The following is a 19,470-nucleotide window of genomic DNA, read 5'->3' as shown; positions in this document are numbered from 1 at the left end:
ATAATTAAATTTATGCATGACAAATTTAACATGCATAAACAAATTATAATATTAACAAATAATAATCAGCATAAACAAACATATCACATTTATATAAATATTATATTTAAATTATTAATAAGATATATTGTAGAACAAATTATAATATTATCTTAGATTTAAAGAATACTTTTATTCACTACTAAGTTACTCAGTCCATGTGTTGATCACTCTTGATCTCAACTTCAGAGTAAGGAGAATATCCCGGGCCATTACTGTACATCTCCTGGCATGTGTAGCACACAAGAGGGAATCTTCAAATAATCCTACAAGATAACACTCTACAGCCTCCTGAATAGCAGCAAGGGCAGGCCCCTGGAATCTGATTTCTGCTGCATTATTGCTTTCTCTTACAATAGCACGACAATGTCTCTGGAAAGGAAGTCTCCTTATAAGACACTCTGTCCCTTTTCTGTATCTTCTTATTTCTTTCAGTACAAGTGTACCAGATCTGTGTCTTTGTTTGGTTCTCTTCTCTGTTCCTGGTGTCCCACTTGGTGTCTTCTTAGTAGACTTGGCTGCTAATTGCTTTCTGGGTGCTTTACCACCAGTAGTCTTCTTTGCTGATTGTTTTGTTCTCGCCATTGAGGGATAACAAAAAAGGAAAATATATAGAAAATAGGAGGGAACTTTGTTTCATTGTTGATGATTTGTAAAAAATTATTCGTGTTTTAACATATTCGTCTTATTATGTAATTTTGAATAAATTATATTTTTTGTGTTTTGTGGTGTCAACAATTTCCTTTTTTTATGTTTTATTCTCCTTTTTGTTACTTTTGTTTTATTTTTGCCCCATGTTTCAAATTATTTAGAAGAAAATTCAAAATAATTTGAATCAGGCAAAATTTCCTTTGTCTTTCTGCATAAAAGCATCGTCTTTTTAATATAAAATCGATCTTATTAGATTTATCGATATATGTTCAAGCTTTTCATCTTTATATATTCAAGCTTTTGATCTTTTTATATTCAATACTTCTTTCTTTATATATTCAAGCTTTTGATCTTTTTATATTCAATATTTCTTTCTTTTTATATTCAATACTTCTTTAAATTTAATCTCGTTTTTTATTAAGCTATCTAAAATATCATTTCTAATATTTAACTCGTACTTTTTGAATTTTTATACAATATTTATAAATCTATCATTTCTATACAATATTTATAAATCTTGATTTCTAATATTATATTAATTTTTTTGTCACCCTAAAATATGCTTCCTATAAAACTCATATCTCTTTTTCTCATAAATAAATTATCAGATGAAATATCAATCCTTGAAAATCTAAAAATCTCTAAAATTAAACTTTCTCTTATTCCTTGTCATACAAAAAAATGCACTCTATTTTCTTGTAAAAAATTAATCTTAAAAAACAACATTTTAAATCTTAAAAACTTAGAAGAAGGTAAAACTAATTGTAAAAATGGTGCTCTTATATGGAGAAATATCTACAATTTATCAAATAATAATATAAAACAACTAGTATCAGGAATCCATTTTCTTATATCAGTACACATATCATATAATTATTTGTTGTAGACTGTTAGTCTTCAACATTTATTTTATTTCTCTCCCTGTCAAAACTCTCATTGAATTTTCATGAATAAAATTTACTATAAATATATTTTCAGAAAAGGAAGGGCACACATAAAAGGAGATGGAACAGAGGACCAAAGAGCGTCAGGAGAGAGAGTCCAGAGGGACAGTTACCAATAAAAAACAATTTATTAGAAGTATATTAGAATATTACTTTATAACCGGGAGGGTTTCCCCGGGATACCACAGCTTGAATTCAAGTGCGAGTATTTTGAGCACGAGCTACAAAAAGATTAACCATAGTGAGGTTAACAAGAAGAAAGTGAAATTAAGTTACACCGTTATAGGAACGGATATGAAGATCGAGACCGAGTTAAATATCATAGAGGATATTTATAGTTTTGATATGTGTGAATGGCTAGAAACATTCGAAAAAATAAGTTTAAGAAATAAATGGAACAGTGAGCAGTATGAGCTCATCTTAAGAGATTTAATAAGTGATAAGTCAATTGATGATAAAGTATTTAAAGGAGAATTAAGTAAAATTACCGAAAGAATTCTAAGTAGAGTTTATGGTATTGATAGAGCGGAAGAATGGATTGATAAATTATCCAGTGCAAGACAAGAAAATTTTGAGTCGATAAGTGAGTATTATGAATACATCAATAGTTATATAAAATATTATAGTATTGCCCATAAGATAAGCAGAGAAGAATACAACAGGAAGCTATGGGAATGCTTCAAGAAGGGTTTAGGAAGCAAAACGAAGAGAATACTAATTGAAAGTCTTGATGTGCATAATTTGGATGCATATATGAAGAAGCTAAAGACGATGGAAGAAGAAATTTTAAAGTTAAGAAACAACAACATGGATATGAGGAAGCACGAAACAGCTACTAAGAATTTTAGGAACAATAATTTCCCTCTACAAAAGAAGTGGTGCAAATTTCATAAGCACAATGGTCATAATTCAGTTGACTGTTTTTTAAATAACGGAAAAAGAAATGACTACGATAAGAATTTTCCAAGAAGAAGTGAAATGAACATCATGGAAGAAGAAAAAGATTCGGTTAGAGAAATTATTGTAAGAGCTAAAATTAAGGAACACAATATTAAAGTATTATTAGATAGTGGAGCCAGTAGAAGTTTTATTTCAGAAAGCTTGGCTAAGAAATTAAATTTACCACTAAGAGAAAATAAAGCTATTAGAACAGTTATAGCAAACGGAGAAGTCATAACTAGTAATAAGTCTACAGAATTTGAAATTAAATTTGAAGGAGTAAATAAGAATTACACTATTAAGCCATATATTTTTGATAAATGTATGCATGATATAATCTTAGGTGGAGATTTTTTATTTGGTAATAATTGTATTCTAGACTACAAAAATAAAGTGGTAATGTGTGATAATAAATTGATTAAATTTATTGAATACAAAGAAATAGAAGAAAAGACATTAGACAAGGCAATGATTGAAAGAATTTGCATAGTGGAAGATAAAAAAATCGAAAAAGAAGATAAGATAAAAGTAAAAAATTATACAGCGAAAACTAAAGATATTAATATTAAATATATCAGGAATAAACAAAAGAATGAAAGAAATAAAACATTTGGAAAAGGTAGTTGGATTAAAAATAATAAAATTATGGAAGTAGTAGGCGAATGTAATGCTGTTAAAACTACTAATAAAAAATTAAAAGAGCAGTTCGATACTGTAGTAAAATATCGAGATAAAAGTACCGATATAAGATTTAATGATCCTTTTAGAAAAAAGGGAAACACCAATATAACTGATCGGTCAAGAAAGAAAAAGAGCAGGATAAAAACGTATAAGCAGGAAAATGAGGTCGAAGATCTAGTCTTTTTGCGGAAATTCTCGACAAATAAACTTGATAAAAAATTTGTAAGAGAAAACAAGATGTGCAAAAAGGGAAAAAATGGATTATGGTACAAAGTACATGGATTAGTAGGATGGTTTCACAGGAAACAGCTAAAGCTTTGAGAGAGGGCAGGATGTTGTAGACTGTTAGTCTTCAACATTTATTTTATTTCTCTCCCTGTCAAAACTCTCATTGAATTTTCATGAATAAAATTTACTATAAATATATTTTCAGAAAAGGAAGGGCACACATAAAAGGAGATGGAACAGAGGACCAAAGAGCGTCAGGAGAGAGAGTCCAGAGGGACAGTTACCAATAAAAAACAATTTATTAGAAGTATATTAGAATATTACTTTATAACCGGGAGGGTTTCCCCGGGATACCACATTATTATAATTTAATATTCTTTAAATATCATAATATTTATGTATATTTAAAATCAAGAAAATTTTTTAAAAATTTTATGCTACTTTTTATTTTTATAAGAAATAGAATGAAGAGTTTGTTTGTTAACAAACAAACTGATCAAAAAAATATAGAAATTATAGAAAATATTATAAAAGAAATAGGATGTTTAGATTGTGAGAAATGTCAAATATTAGGATCTTTATATTTTTATGGATTGTTAGGAAGTATAAGAAATAAAGATTTGAATGATAAAATTTATACAATTTTACTTTATAAAAAGATTTTAAGCACTTTTAAGATGGTGAATTTTTTAGAAAATTTAATAAAATAGAAATTAATAAATAATTTTATAAAAAATCCATACACGTCACTACTTAATAATCAAAAATTTACATTACTTAAATCATAAATTTAAGTATTTTAAGTTTATATTTTGGTAAGTAATATTTTTGACACTTTTTGTTTATTTTCCATTCCTTTTTTTTTGGATTTTATTAATAAAATAAGGTTGATCTTATTTTAAGATAAATAAACAAATTTCTGCATAATTAAAAAACTAAAGAGTTTTAAATGCTCGATGAGATTTCTTTAAATGTCCAGTAGTGCCATTTACACAGAGTTCAAAATTTTCTTCTTTTTTCTTTCCCTCTTATGTACGTTGAAGAAAATGAAGAATCTTTCCTCAGAAATCTAAGCCTAGTCTACAAAGAAATAATACATCAAGATTATAAAAAGAGAGTACTCCTCAGTAAGACACACAATATCCCAGAGAATATAATAATTAAGGGATATATTGATGATACAAGTATTATGGTTTATAGAAATGAGAAAGAATTAGACATAATGATTTTAGAAATCCCCAAATCTTTTTATAATTATTTTATAGGGAAAAGCGGAGTAATGAAAATCAAACATGAGAAAGTGTTTAATATTTCTATAGAAGAAATAAGTGATCAAAAGATCAAAGTAGATGGAGAAGGGAAATATAAATTTAAGAAATATGTACTAGATAAAATATACAACCACATAATATAAAAAAACAACTAGATACAATAATAAGATCAATATTAATTAAACATTATATGAGAAACAATAATATAAGAAAATTATAGATATGTTAAGAAGATTAATATCATTAAGAATAAGATATAATTTAAAAATAACAAAATACTATTAGAAGAACTAATAAATATCGAATTAATATATGGGATGTAATACAACATAAAGTTACATTTAAAAATGATAATATCAAATAGACCCTTAGAAGATCTTAATAGTAAACAAGGATATATTAATGAAGACATTTCCCTAGTAATTATAATAATACGTGGGTTAAATTCTTCAGATAAATAATAGTTTATTTTGATTTTGTTTATAAATCAACAAAATCTCCACTTATTCCCACACACACAAGTCACGAATGTGGTCATCGGTTCGTCGGCCGATCTCGTCTGAAGTTGCCTATAGGAAGTCTTCCTCTGCCCACAGCTGTTACATTTAAACATGTCTGTCTCTGCTTGTATCTCTGGTATCTGAATATCATACAAGCTCTCTCTATAAATCTTCTCTTCTATTTCTTTAAGATCTAATGATTTCATATCTTCATTAGACATTAAGATGTATTCTTCTGGACTTATAAAGCCCTCGTATACATTTTTACACAAACTTGGATTATTTTTATCTTTCAAATTGAAGCATTTTGATCTGACCACTTTAGGAATTTCATTTTTTATATTTTCGTAAATGGATTTTGTCAAGGAATAAGCGAGATTTTCTACACGATTTTCGTCGTATGATTGAATATTTGAAGTAATAGAATTATAAAATAATTTCATACATTTATTTTTTATAGGATCGTCGAACTCCAAAGACATTTTAATTTTGGGGGGTGTCAAATTTACAAAATAAGACAAATGGGAAATAAAGTATTTTACAATCTATTATATGTTGCATAATAAAACATTTTTATATATTGCATAAACTTAAATATTTTTATATATTGCATAAAATGCATAAACTTAAATATTTTTATATATTGCATAAATAAAACATTTTACAATCTATTATATATTGCATAATGCTTATTTATAATATCGCGTAAATAAATATTTTATGTATAATAATTATGTATAATAATATTATATATATAATTTAGATAATATTAATTATTTTTTATTGAAATTTAAGTTCAGTAAATAAAAATTTGGCTTTTCCACTTTCTTGTGCTTTCTTCATAATTTCTACTACTTTATTTCTTACTTCTTTTTTAATATTAAGATCATCAATTTTAGAATAATCTGCTTCTCCTAGTCCAATGTCAGCTTTGTATCTTGTAGCCATAAGATGTCTAACATTAACTTTCTTAACAAAAGATAAGAATCTGTCATTCTTCCTTTTTTCTACTTTTGACATGTAATCTTCACTCTCTTTTGGTAATCTTTGTACACCAGCTATGAGGACATTTCTGTTGTCTAGATTTTTGACTACTACTGCTTTTTTACCGGCGAATTTTCCGGCCGTGGGGATGACAATCATATTTGGAATGAACAACATTTTAAGGGGCAAAAAAAACGAAAGAAAAAATGAGAAGACCATGCCTTAAGACAGAATGGAATAAAAAACTAAATGTAGACAATGTTTAAGACAATGTAGCATAAAATAAATTATGCAGCATAAATATAATTTATAAAAAACTTATGCAGCATTAAGATTTATTTTTATTCCCCTTAAATTATGCATGAATTTGATATTGTTTCTAAAATAAACACAAATTTAGACAAAATTATGGAAAATTTCATAGAGACACTTTTAATAATAAAAAGAAAGGACAATGACATGAAAGGCCTTTTCTTTGCAAAAAGGAGGATTATTTCCATAATTGAGATTGTATTAGAAATTTATGAAGGATTAAAAAAACTTAGAGAAATCAATAAAATGACAGAATATAAAAAAACAGAAGAAGAAGAAAAAAATTTATTTATACAATTTCTTAATAATAATTTGTAATATATATAATATTATATCATACATATATTAATTTAATATATTATAAATATAAAATTAGCATTTTTTAATTATGCCTACTAAATAAATTTGACTAAATAAATTTGATTTAATAAATTTTGACTTAATAATTTTTGATTTAATAATTTTAATAATTTTTGATTTAATAATTTTTTCCTGCATAAACCTTCATAATGAAAAATGAAGACAGAGAACGAAAAACAAAAAAACAAAAATTAAATCCTTCAATACTAGAAGAAAATACAGAAAATAAAAAACAAAATATCATTTTTAATATTCCAGAAAATATCATAGAAAAAAGGAGACCTCTTAAAACTCGGAATATTATAAAAGAAATTCCTACAAAAAACGACTCCTCCATTTTACTAAACATTCACTCTGAAGATCCTCTGACACTTCACGACCTTTTTATAATTTTAAGTAAAACTAAAATCACTGATCTAATTTTCACTGTAGTGATCAGAAAATGTAAAGAAAAAATATTTAGAGACATAAAAAACCAAAACAAAACAGGCAGACTTTTTTATCCTTGGGATGACACAAATATAAAAAATAAGGTCACTAGTAACATAAACATTTTTACTAGAATATTCTCATTATTGACAAGTAAACATAAAAACATTTTAAAACAAGAAATCTCTGATTCAGATATTTACTCACTTTTTAATTTATTAAAAAGTGAAGACGAAAAAGAAAGATTTAATATTTTACAAATAATAATAAATATAAAAGATTTAAACAAAAAATTAATACAAAATATAATAGAAAACGAATTACTACTTTTTTACGATGAAGAAAGAACACATGTAGGTATAGAAGAAATATTAGAAATAATAGAAAACTTAAATTTAAAAGATGAAACTTTTTATTACCAAATAATTCTGAAATTTTTACATATAAAAAATTTAGAATTTTATAAAAATATAGAAAATATAATTTACAAATATTCTAGTGAAGATTACAAAATAGGTCAATTTACTCTAAAATATTTATATAAAATTTACAAAGAAATAGAATTTATAAATAAGTCAGTAATAGTAAAATTATATTTCCAAATATATTTGAGATGGAGTAGAAGAATACAATTTAAAAATGTAATAGAAGAAATTTGCGAAATAATAAATTATGGATTAAAATCAGAATATCAAAATTTAATAGAAAATATAATGAAAATTGGAGAATCAAAAATAATGAGAAATTTATTAAAAGAAAATATAAATGAAATATTACCTAAAATATTTGATAATTTGTATATTTTAAGTAAGAAATATTGGGCTAGTAAAGAAAAAGTGAAAATTTATAAATTTATTTCACTTTTACTTAGTATGAATCATGAATGCTTTGAGAAATGCTTGATAAAATATAATAAAAATAAATATGAAACGAGAGAAATAAATAAAAATAAATATGAAATAAAAGAAATAAATAAAAATGAATCTGTGATGGACATATTAATAAAATGTCTAGAGAATTCAGAAATAAATCAAAAAGAACAAAATATAAAAAGAAGGAACTCGACAAATCATAAATAGATAAACTTATTAATTAAATTGGAGATGATGTCATAAAACAAACAAAATTTAGTTGTGACGTCATAACGGAAATCAATATAAATTGAAAAATTAATTTATTTAATATAAAAGCGTAAATAACAAACTCAACATAAAAGCTTGAAGTACATACAAAATATGACGATATATAATAAATATATATAACTTTAATTATATAGAATTGTTTATTCATCTTTTAGAATTATAACATCTTCAATAAAAGAAGTATAGCACATTTCATCAATCTCTGCTCTTTCATTTCCATTAATTATCACAGGTGTAGAATGAGTCTGCATAGAAGTTATTCTTCTTGGGTCTCCTACTACCCCCACTGTATTCACAGGTGTACCAATTCTAATATTAGTTTTCTTCTGAGTCACGATATATTTAGGAATAAAACTCTGATTAAGAAGATAGAAAAGGAAAGTATTACCAGAAAGAAGAGGACTAGAAAAAGAATCAAGCATTAAGAAAGTCGTAGTAAATAGACCTATGAAGTTTTTAGGAATAATACACGATTTATCAAATAAAGAATAAGAAATAGAGGAGAGACCTTTTCCCAGGGAAAGAAGACCATTAGAAATTCGTAAGATTGTTCCTAGTTTGGGATCTTTGTAAGCTTGGCTATAGTGAGAATCGAGGATTTTCTGGATTTTACCACTGACAGTCCCGCAGCCTACGATCCCCAAGGCGTAGAGAGAAGGAATGACAATAGAAGAATCTCCAGAATTGATATTCTTCTCTAAATTGTCTACTATGTTTTGATTCATAGTAGAAGGAAATAAAAGTGAGTAGCATAAAGGAAGAACACTCTTCAAATGAGGAGACTCTAAGATCTGCGAAGAAGTGCAAATCCGAGAGATCATTTGCATAGCCAAATCATCTCCAAGTCCCACCAAGCAACAACTTAGTAGAGCCAGAGACTCAAGCAGGCCATCAGTCTCCCCCGAGAAAGCATTGGTCAAAATGTCCTCGACCATGTTATGATCTCCTGTTTTTATATTCTGAAAACCTTTGATAAGAATGGCAGCATGTCTAGCATAAGTGAAATCCATGTTGTCAATAATACAATCGAGATCTGGTCTTCTGTAAAATAACAAAGCCAAGCCAAGCATAATCAACTTGAAATAGTGCGTGTCTGCATAATCTTCCTTTTCAATGTACATTTGTAAAATGAGACTGAGCAATTCTTCGTCGCCAGTTCCCACGAAAATGCTCCCTAAAGTGAACGCGGCGAAAGAAGAAATTTCTATATTTTCAGAATAGATCAAGGGAGTAAGCAGAACTTTCAACTCTTCCTCGAATGTATTGCAGTACATGGACTGAATTCCCAATAATGTGGGAACTACATGTAGTGGGTCATTAGACTCGAGATTGCTAGTCAAAAAACTTAAAATAGTCTTGTTCTCGTCGTGGATCATCGAAGAGGACAAAGATAAGGCGAGCAGAGCTCCTGTTCTCTTAATCGACAGATCTCCGAAAATATGCTCCTGTAAAATCTCCATGACTTTGTTCGGGTTCCAAAATTCTATGCAGCCTACGCTTCCAATTATTGTTATTAGTTCCGGTATATCTGAAGACAAAATGGCCTGGTGATCAATTCCTGGTATTGCATTTCCTTCTCTAGGGAAGAAAATATTATCTTGACCGTATCCTAAATTTATAAATCCATTACACACTGTGATAGGGTTGAAACTATTTTGCTGTAAGCCTTTGATTTCTTTCTCATATCTCAATTTTCTAAATGTAGACGACTTCGTATTCTCAGAGTCTAATTCATAAACCTTTATAACATTTCTATAATGACCCTTAATATGATTATTCATTAGAATACTCTTTTCTTCTAAATCTTTTGTCTCATAAAAGATATTACATCGGGCTAAAATATATAATAATTGTTTCTTGACTTTCTTATCTTGACATTTCTCTATAAAATCTATAGCATCGTCATAATATCCATTATCTATAATATTAATAATATATCTAGAATAATCTTCCATCTTTAAATATATCTTATTTAAGATTTCATATAATTCATAGAAAAATGACATCTCTTGTAAATACAAAATTATTCTCTTGTAATTGTGTTTCTCCACAAATTTGTAAATTATGCCGATATTTTCTATTTCTAAAAGAAAATCAATTGCGTCAAATTCCAAATTATTTTTAAAGAAAAACTCAATACAGGAATTTGAGACCTCTGTTGCATCTTTTATATCTTCATTATCTAATTTCTTCTTTACTATGACACCTATAAGCTTCTTTACATATAAATGACCCCATTCTTGGAGAGGAATAATATTCCCTAAAATCCTGTGTTTTAATATTTCAGAATCATCGCCCATAATGGAAATCGAACTTATTATATCATGAAGCTTTCTTTTTTGATCATCATTTACAATATCGCATAATTCAAGAAGGATCGGCTTCTTCTCCATCAATGTATTAAAATTCATTGTACTGATTGATCCTGCATGTGAAGATTTTAATAAATCTATTAACATGTTTATGGCATTTTCTCTGAGATCTGAATTCCCTGTTTTTATGCATTCTAAAATTTGGTTTAAATTTTCATCTTCCATTTTAAGGGTAAAAAATGCGTCTTTATAAGAAATGCATTTTTTTATGATAGCAAGAATACACCATAATATTTAGTAACTGATGCAAAGTAAGTGAGCACAACTTGTGAAAACCAATAATGCATTTTTTATGATAGCAAGAATACACCATAAATTTTAGTGGCTGATGCGAAGTAAGTGAGCGTATCTTGTGAAAAGAAAAATGCATTTATTCACAAACTAAATTTTGCCTTCATAAATAAAACTAAATCTATATTATAAAAATACATATTTTTTATCGCTATAAATTTTTATTATGCAGCTCTTTTATATTTTTATTTTTGACTTTGTTTGTTAACAAACAAACTAATTTATTTTTCATTGTCAATCTCATCCCAATCTGAGATGCCTCTCTCAAACACTTTCAACAAATGTGGCAACATATGGTGAATCGTAGCATGTCTAATAATAACCAAAGCCTCGATAAATTCCAACTCCACTTCTTTATAAACAATAAGTGAAATTTTTTTCTTACTTTTTATAACATTAATACTTTTAAAGTGGTAATTATTGCCAGGACAGTACAACATAGGAAACTTTTTATATTTCTTTGCATATTTTCTTATTCTCAATAAATCTGTGTCGATATTTTCTGTAGAACTTAGAAATCCAAGTCTGTTTCCTATCGAACATGCAGCATATTTCATATCATTAAATCCACCATAAGAAGTTCTAATAACAAAATCATTACCATAACTAATAATGAAAATGTTGTCATTTTTAACTTTCGCTAAATTATGAGATACAACTGGAGCAGGTGAAAATGCTATAGTAAAAATGTTAAATATTTTTGATAAATCGTGTTTTTCATAAATTAAATGAACTAAAACAGCCAAACTTCCTCCTAAAGAATGGCCTACAATTAAAAGATTTTTAGTTTTATAATTTTCTAATAATTCTAATACCTCTTTAGTTTTGTGTTTTACAAATGCACAGGCCATGTTTTTGAATCCTTTGTGCGCATAACCTTCATAAAATTTCGTATAATGACAATTTAAATCTTTAAGTGCTTCTTCTGAAGTAGAAGTACCTTTAAAAGATAAAACTAATTTATCATTTTCTTTATCAAAGAAAATTATATATTCTGGTACATATTCATTTGCTAATTGGACTGATAATAATTTATTATTTTCAATATTAAGAAATTCTAAGATTCCTTTTCTATTTTTGTCTATTTTTTCTAATTTATTAATTTTTAATCTTTTTTTACAAAACATTGTAGCCCACGAGTCGCCGTATGAACCAATAGCATAATAAAGATAATTTATAAGACTTGATAACAGTGGTTTATTCGCTATTACGTATCCATCATTTTTTAATACGTCATTAATAGAATAAGTATTGATTGGCGCACTAAACAACCTATCGAAATTTAATTTGACATTTTTAAAGTCGTCATTTAGTTTATCTGCACCAAATAAAACTATGTTTTCGTCTTCTAATAAATTTGTCATTGACAAATTTAATGTATCAAGAATTTCTTCGATGCTTTTATTTTTATAAATGAGGTTATTGATAGCCGAGAAGATATTAAATTTACTGTTTTCTTTTTTTACTTGTTTTTCAAAATGATTCATATTATTGTTATAATATGAATCATTTATCTTGTCCAGACTTGGTACATAATTTGTAAAATCCGATAAATTTTTATATTCAAAATTTTTATCGCCCAATAAAAATTTTTCAATTTTAAAATTAGAATTTTTTAAAAAATTTTCTTCGTTTTTTATATGTAATTTTCTAATATTTTTAATATCTTCAAATTTTAAATTTTTGCTAAATTTAAAATGAAGATCTGATGTATATTTTTCTATTAAATAAACGCCAATCATAAAATTAATTTTACATTTCTGACTTCCTACTAAACATTCTTCTATTACACTCTTGAAATTTTTAATCAAGACACTTTTTTCTTGGTCTAAAAATAAATTAAACATGTTTTGTTCAAATTTGTCATTATTTGAATCATGTGTGAAATTTTCTAATTTGTATGAAATTCGATAATCATAAGTTATTGTACCAACAACTTTTAATTCATTTAAATCATAAAAATCAGTTTTAAAAATGTAAAAACTAGAAAGTATATTTTTTATATTATTTTTTGAAAAATTATCTCTAAATGAAGAAATTTGAATATTTACGATTCCTAAATATTTGTCCCAAAATGTACCTTTGGATTTTAATCTTATTGTTATTTTTTCAAATATATAATCTTGTAAAGTTGAAATTGTAAAAGTTACAACATCTTTTATAAATGAACAAGTGTTTTTGTATACGAATTCTATTGTATCATAACTCTCTTGAATTTCGATATTTCTTATTCTTAAGCTTACTTCCATTATGTTAGGGGACACTAAACAAAATAAATATTTATCTTGTTTATTGATTAAACTTGTATATAAAAAAATTATATTAGAAAATTATATTATTTTACATTGAACAAGATTATAAAAGATATTTATAATTTATATTAGGACTTGTCCTATCTTTAATACGCTTACTCATGTTCGGCGTCAGCATATTTAACATTTATCCCCCCTTATTATAGATTTGTCATGTTTAATTCTAATATTAACACATATACAATGAGTTCCATCTTGTTGTTATACAGTTTTTATTTGCTTAGAGAACAAAATTCTCTTATTACAATTTATTCAAAATCACGTCTTCCTTTGTCATAGCACTTTATGATGAATGCTTTAAATTATGGCTATTATTAGGTTAATGCTACTTATATAGTTTTAGAGTTACATATAGATAATATAAGTATTTATGAAGTACAAGCGACTACATTGTGTATGGCCACCATCAGGAATGTGTATCTGTGTGTTTAAACGATGTGTTAGTATCAATTTTATGAATTGTGTCAACCAAAGGTTTCAAACTGTTTTGTAAGTTAACGTGGCTTCAGCAATAAGACAATTGTAATCTGCAACAGATAAGGCACCCAGAGCCTGAAAAATATTGACCTCTAAAAGAATTCCTTGTATATGATACAAATACACAGAAGAGGCACTTGATAACACGACTATACAATTAATATTTCGTGTTAACACATAAGAGACTAGACGAAGTAGAGTTGGAATGTTATTTCCTATATTAATATGGGCATCTTTAGCATGTAGCCAATACTTTTGAACACGAATCGCAAACGCAGTTCATAAAATCTTTGACTGTGTAAGAAGATGTGTGCGAGATGCAGATGAAAGTAGTTCATTTTCGTGTCAATACGACGATATATCTTTACGAGGCAGCCCCGAACCCGATAATTATGATCGCTATGGTCTTTCTGTATGTTATTTACTTGAGCATTAAATGTTTCTCCTGGAACAAAAGTTCAATAAATTTGTTAAAATTGCATTAACAATATAATGGAGGGAGTTTTAGTGAGTAAGAATCTCGCAGTATCAGTTTTATGTTTATGACTTTTCTGGTGTTCATGTAAAGGGGGCTCCTTGTCTTTTTATTCAAATAAATAATGATGGCTTTAAACGCTCTTTTTATTTTTTTTCTTGAGCTTTTTATGCTTTTAAAAAAATCATTTTATTTTAAAATGAATCTGGAATTTGGTCGGAACTTAGACACGGAAGTAGATGCAGAAAGAAGGCTGAAAGTTGAGACAAAAGACAACCCGTTCTTTTGGGTGTGTAAATTTTATTTAAATAATAAAACTAAATCATGTTTAAATTTTTCTCAATTTGTCAAGATTAAAGTTTTGCTTAAAATAAGACAGAAATATTTTTCATTTTAAAAGCAAATATTTAAATTTCTCATACAAAAGAATAAGATTATAATTCATAAAGTTTAAATTTACTTTGCACTTGAAATTATAAATTATCAATAAATAATATTAATTTTTACTAAGAACATGCTATTTTAGCCTTCTATTAATACAAACTTACACTTGATTTGCTTTCTATTTATAAATTATGAAACATCTAATTTATTTATATTTGGTAAATATTGTGTTTTACCCCCTTATGAAAATAAAATCCAGCCAGAATGTATTTTTTCTAGATACAATTTCTTTGACAGATGAATTGAAAATTATTGAAAATCCAATAGAAAATAAACCCAAGATTACAAAAAATAAATCATTTGGTAAATGTCTACAACTCAGTGACAAAAAACTCATTAAAAATAATATAAGAAATTATAAAGATTATTTTTATAATTCTGAGAATCAGAATTCTGTTTTTCTTGTACTGATGCTTTTATCAGCACACCCTTTTAGAAATTTTCTTGAAAATTTTAAGGAAAATATTAGCGACACTAGAGATTTCCCACTTTTTGATAAATTTATAAATTTGTTTGTTAACAAACAAATTCTTGATATAAATCAATTTATCCCATTTGAAGATTGTTCAGATTTTCTAGGAGGATATTCCTTTATTTTAAGGAGTTTACACCAAGAATTAGTTTCCAGTATGCATTTTGAGGAAGATTCCTGGAATTTACAAAAAAAAGGAAAATCTATTAAATCTATTTATTCTGAATATTCTCCTATAGTAGAAATATTCCAGGGGAAAATGCAGAATGACAATTTAGGAAATAAGTCTGGGAATTATTCTCAAAATGACAATTCAGGAAATAAATCCGGGAATTTTGAAATTATTAAAGATTTGGAATTTATTTATTCTTCTAATTGTAAAAAGAAGCCTTTTGTAATATTGACTGAAGGATATTCTCCATTACAGAAGAATGATGATTATATTTTGTCATCAGTTATTACATTTGATGATTCTTTAATAATTTTCTCAGAGGAGAAAGCTTTTGAATATCGTACAGAAGGATTTCAAGTATTAGATCAGCCTATGAATATTCTTAATAATGCGCATAATATTAGATTAGGTCTATACAGTAGAATAAAATAACATTCTAATTTAAAATCTAAATTATAATTTTTACATTTACTTTTATTATGTTCTTGTTACTTTGCCCTTATGAAAATAAAAAGAAAGCATAAACAGAATAATAAATTTCTGCATAAACAAAGCACCAAAAATGGGTATCAATTAATCTTCTTATTATTTCTAATGTTCTCTGCTCCTATTATTGTCTTCTTATTCTCTCTGTACTTTGTGAATATTAAGAGAATGACGCCTTTTATTTCTTTGGGAATTGTCATCTTTCTTAAGATCGTGTTTCTGTACATTTGTTACCAAAATATGAAGAGGAAAACAAAGAAGAAAAATAAATAAACTACAAAAATTTGAACTATAAAATGTCACTTTTAATATGAGATCAAATTTATATAATTTGATATTTAGCAAATATCAAGACAAATGTTACTTAATACAAATGTTACTTAATACAAATGTATTTAAGTGCATTTCCTTTATGCATACAAGTGCATTATTTTATGCATAAAGGAAATGCATAAACAATAATTTCAAATAAATATTTTTTTCATTTTTTTTTACTATAAAAGTCGCTTTTTATTTTACCCCCTGCTTAGTGATGAGAACATGTCCAGTTTTTATAACTTTTTGTCATAGTTACTCTGAAAGCACTAAAACTTCTAATTTTTTAAAAAATATCATTTTTCTCCTTTAGTAAAAATCAAGATCATAAAAAAAGGGATTTCATTTGTAAAAGGGACCTTGGTATAAAAACACACCCCCTTCATAAATATACATGATTCTTAAAGATAAATATTTCAATCAGCTTTCTAAAGGATGTCAAAGACCAAATTGCTTAAAATCATTCTGTAGAAAAATAGAAAATCCAGAATATTTAGAAATAATTTCTAATATTTTATGCGATTATGACGACTTGTTTTTATGCGAAAATACAAACAAATTGTTCACTAGTGAAATTTGTTATAAAAAATATTTAAATAAAGAAAATTGGTGCATAAATTTATTATTTCATTTTTTAGATTTGCATAAATTTGAAGAAGGAAGTAAAAATATAAATTTATTGTCTCCGTATCGAGAATTAGAAGTTAATGAGTTTAGAAGTTTGCCAAACAAGAAGAGACAGCAGAATAATAAAATATTAGAAGAGATGAAACAACTAAACATAAGTCATGACTATAAAGATACAGAAAATACCAATATCAAAATAAACCAAGATCATGAAAATAATAATATTAGAATGAATCAAGATCCTGAAAATATTAATATTAGAATGAATCAAGATAAGGTAAATCAAGACAAAGCTAATCAAAAGCATAACGAAATACATACCGGGACATATAACGAGATACATAACGAGATGCATAAAGACGACGATATAAAAGAAACAAATCATAAATTTTGTAAATATTTTAATAAGAATAATTACACAAATCTCGAATTATATTTCATCACTAGCGTCTTGCACATTTTAATTAAGAAATATGACAAAATTTCGAATTTTAATCTGGGCCTTGTAATTTTAAGATTATATTCGCTCAGTAGCACTTATTCTTGTAAAGACCCTTACAATTTATCAATAATATTACAAATATTTGACCACATACACAATTCAGATCTAAAAGGTATAAATAATAATTTAAATAAAACTGAAGACTCAGAAATGAATAATTTAACATTTGAAGAAAAAGACTGTAAAAAAAATATAAAAAATCAAATATTTTATTTATGCATAAATGAAAAAGAATTAATAAAAAATGATATTTTTAGATTAATTATAAATCTAAAAGAAACTCTAAATAGATCATCAAATACAAATATAAGAGAATCAAGAAGATTAGAATTTACTCTAAATATTTTTTACACAATTTATCTTATAAATGAAAAATTGCAAATTGTAAAAAATAAGAAATTTTATTTGACACAATTATGCTCAAATTTCAATTTTAAAGAAGAATTCAAATTTTATAGATCAAAAACAAAAACAATCTTAAATTATTTTTTTATTCTTCCTGTTCATACTAAAGCAGAATTAATAAAATATGAAAATAACGATTTAATGAAAGCATCTTTACAAGATGCTTTCTTTAGATCATTATTTGAAGGGCATACTGAACCTTATCTTTTTATAACTGTCAGTAGAGCAGAAATTTATAAAGATAGCATAAAAATATTAAAAAAAATAAAATTCGAAAATGTCCATAAACAACTAAGAATAACTTTCAAAAACGAGGAAGGCGTCGACTCAGGCGGAATAAGAAAAGAATATTTTCAAATTTTAAGTCATGAAATAAAATCTGATGAAAAATTATTTACAACTTGCGAAAATACTTTATGGATTAGAGATGATTGTTTATTATTAGAAAAATATTATTGTATTGGTAAAATATTAGGAATAGCATTGTATAATGACGTGGTACTAAATATTCCATTTCCTATATTTTTCTTTAAAAAATTATTAAATAAAAAAACAAATTTTAATGATCTAAAAGAAATCGACTCGGATTTACATTTGTCATTATCGAATTTGAAAAAATTAAATTCTAAAGAAATTGAAGAATTGGATTTGAATTTTACAATTGTTTATACTTCAAACTCCGGTGAAGTAAAAAGTGTAAATTTAGATGATTTAAATAGAAATTTAAAAGTGACGTCAGAAAACGTCACTTTATTTGTAAATAAATACGCGGATTTATTTCTTAACAAAATAATCAAAAAACAATTTGAATCCATAAAAGAAGGTTTTTATTATGTGATTAATAAACAAGTCTTAACTCATTTAAGTGCCAGAGAATTAGAGAAAATAATAATTGGTTTAAATAATTTTAATATAAATGAAATTAGATCTACTACATCTTACAATGGATACGAAGAAAACAATCTTATAATAAAATATTTCTGGGAAATATTTGAAAATTTTAATAAAAAAATGAAGAAAAAATTATTACAATTTATTACTGGGCATGATAGAATACCAGTGGGAGGATCAAGTTCATTAAAACTTGTCATTATGAAAAATGGGTGCGATACTGACAGACTTCCTTCTTCGCAGACTTGTTTTAATACTTTATTATTGCCTGAATATTCATCAAAAGAAAAATTAGAAGATAAATTAAAAACGGCTTTAGAGATGACAGCTGGATTCTTTTTATTATAAAAAAAATAAACTACAAATTTTTTATAAAAATAATGTTAAACATTGTAAGATACCAAAAAATCATATTCCCTCTTATGATTTTAGTATTAATTTTTCTTTACCTTGTCTACCTAAGAATAGGTTACCCCAAAATAAATTGGACACATAAGTGATAATATTAGTTTTTATATAAAAATTTACAAATATATCGCGCATAATTTACATAATACTATAAATGATTGAAAACTTGTGCCTATGAGTCAAGCTAAGACTATTCTCGTGTTGACTTTAAACTTTTAAGCATCTTAAGTGTATTTACGAGATTGAACAACTATAACCCGTCAAATATATTATAGAAATTTAATAAGCTCATCAGAAAACTCCGAGCTCTACTTTTTCATATACTCAAAATTACTATCAAA

The 19,470-nt window shown here is 26.1% G+C and overlaps 11 protein-coding genes across 12 annotated transcripts; 6 read left to right on the top strand and 5 right to left on the bottom strand.

Annotated features, from left to right (window-relative positions):
- Positions 1–186: 186 nt before the first annotated feature.
- Positions 187–624, bottom strand: VNE69_01372 (histone domain-containing protein; the record flags this gene model as incomplete). The annotated part of the gene is made up of 1 exon (XM_065472509.1): positions 187–624. One exon carries the CDS (start codon positions 622–624, stop codon positions 187–189), a length of 438 nt encoding a protein of 145 aa, XP_065328581.1.
- A 625-nt stretch (positions 625–1,249) lies between these two features.
- On the top strand, positions 1,250–4,192 carry VNE69_01371 (endoplasmic reticulum membrane-associated oxidoreductin (ERO1); the record flags this gene model as incomplete). 2 transcript variants are annotated; one of them, XM_065472507.1, is made up of 3 exons in its annotated part: positions 1,250–1,546; positions 1,704–3,539; positions 3,821–4,192. In XM_065472507.1, the coding sequence occupies 3 exons, from the start codon at positions 1,250–1,252 to the stop codon at positions 4,190–4,192; spliced, it is 2,505 nt and encodes an 834-aa protein (XP_065328580.1). The 2 variants fall into 2 exon arrangements, with proteins under 2 accessions (XP_065328580.1, XP_065328579.1); XM_065472508.1 differs by lacking the exon at positions 1,704–3,539.
- Positions 4,193–4,512: 320 nt separating this feature from the next.
- On the top strand, positions 4,513–4,896 carry VNE69_01370 (uncharacterized protein; the record flags this gene model as incomplete). The annotated part of the gene is made up of 1 exon (XM_065472506.1): positions 4,513–4,896. The coding sequence occupies one exon, from the start codon at positions 4,513–4,515 to the stop codon at positions 4,894–4,896; it is 384 nt and encodes a 127-aa protein (XP_065328578.1).
- Positions 4,897–5,240: 344 nt separating this feature from the next.
- Positions 5,241–5,735, bottom strand: VNE69_01369 (transcription elongation factor S-II (TFS1); the record flags this gene model as incomplete). Its single annotated transcript, XM_065472505.1, has 1 exon — positions 5,241–5,735. One exon carries the CDS (start codon positions 5,733–5,735, stop codon positions 5,241–5,243), a length of 495 nt encoding a protein of 164 aa, XP_065328577.1.
- Positions 5,736–6,033: 298 nt separating this feature from the next.
- VNE69_01368 (ribosomal protein eL27) lies at positions 6,034–6,414 on the bottom strand (the record flags this gene model as incomplete). The annotated part of the gene is made up of 1 exon (XM_065472504.1): positions 6,034–6,414. One exon carries the CDS (start codon positions 6,412–6,414, stop codon positions 6,034–6,036), a length of 381 nt encoding a protein of 126 aa, XP_065328576.1.
- Positions 6,415–6,594: 180 nt separating this feature from the next.
- On the top strand, positions 6,595–6,867 carry VNE69_01367 (uncharacterized protein; the record flags this gene model as incomplete). The annotated part of the gene is made up of 1 exon (XM_065472503.1): positions 6,595–6,867. One exon carries the CDS (start codon positions 6,595–6,597, stop codon positions 6,865–6,867), a length of 273 nt encoding a protein of 90 aa, XP_065328575.1.
- A 191-nt stretch (positions 6,868–7,058) lies between these two features.
- VNE69_01366 (serine/threonine-protein phosphatase 2A 56 kDa regulatory subunit gamma (RTS1)) lies at positions 7,059–8,417 on the top strand (the record flags this gene model as incomplete). Its single annotated transcript, XM_065472502.1, has 1 exon — positions 7,059–8,417. The coding sequence occupies one exon, from the start codon at positions 7,059–7,061 to the stop codon at positions 8,415–8,417; it is 1,359 nt and encodes a 452-aa protein (XP_065328574.1).
- A 203-nt stretch (positions 8,418–8,620) lies between these two features.
- Positions 8,621–11,017, bottom strand: VNE69_01365 (proteasome subunit RPN1 (RPN1); the record flags this gene model as incomplete). Its single annotated transcript, XM_065472501.1, has 1 exon — positions 8,621–11,017. One exon carries the CDS (start codon positions 11,015–11,017, stop codon positions 8,621–8,623), a length of 2,397 nt encoding a protein of 798 aa, XP_065328573.1.
- Positions 11,018–11,364: 347 nt separating this feature from the next.
- VNE69_01364 (lipase) lies at positions 11,365–13,392 on the bottom strand (the record flags this gene model as incomplete). The annotated part of the gene is made up of 1 exon (XM_065472500.1): positions 11,365–13,392. The coding sequence occupies one exon, from the start codon at positions 13,390–13,392 to the stop codon at positions 11,365–11,367; it is 2,028 nt and encodes a 675-aa protein (XP_065328572.1).
- Positions 13,393–15,033: 1,641 nt separating this feature from the next.
- Positions 15,034–15,927, top strand: VNE69_01363 (uncharacterized protein; the record flags this gene model as incomplete). Its single annotated transcript, XM_065472499.1, has 1 exon — positions 15,034–15,927. One exon carries the CDS (start codon positions 15,034–15,036, stop codon positions 15,925–15,927), a length of 894 nt encoding a protein of 297 aa, XP_065328571.1.
- Positions 15,928–16,690: 763 nt separating this feature from the next.
- Positions 16,691–19,069, top strand: VNE69_01362 (E3 ubiquitin-protein ligase; the record flags this gene model as incomplete). The annotated part of the gene is made up of 1 exon (XM_065472498.1): positions 16,691–19,069. The coding sequence occupies one exon, from the start codon at positions 16,691–16,693 to the stop codon at positions 19,067–19,069; it is 2,379 nt and encodes a 792-aa protein (XP_065328570.1).
- Between the last annotated feature and the right edge of the window lie 401 nt (positions 19,070–19,470).

Source organism: Vairimorpha necatrix, chromosome 1 (genome assembly GCF_036630325.1).
Source record: "Vairimorpha necatrix chromosome 1, complete sequence".
Classification (NCBI taxonomy): domain Eukaryota; kingdom Fungi; phylum Microsporidia; family Nosematidae; genus Vairimorpha; species Vairimorpha necatrix.
Note: the sequence above shows the minus strand (reverse complement) of the source record. Positions and strands in the feature narration are given on the sequence as shown.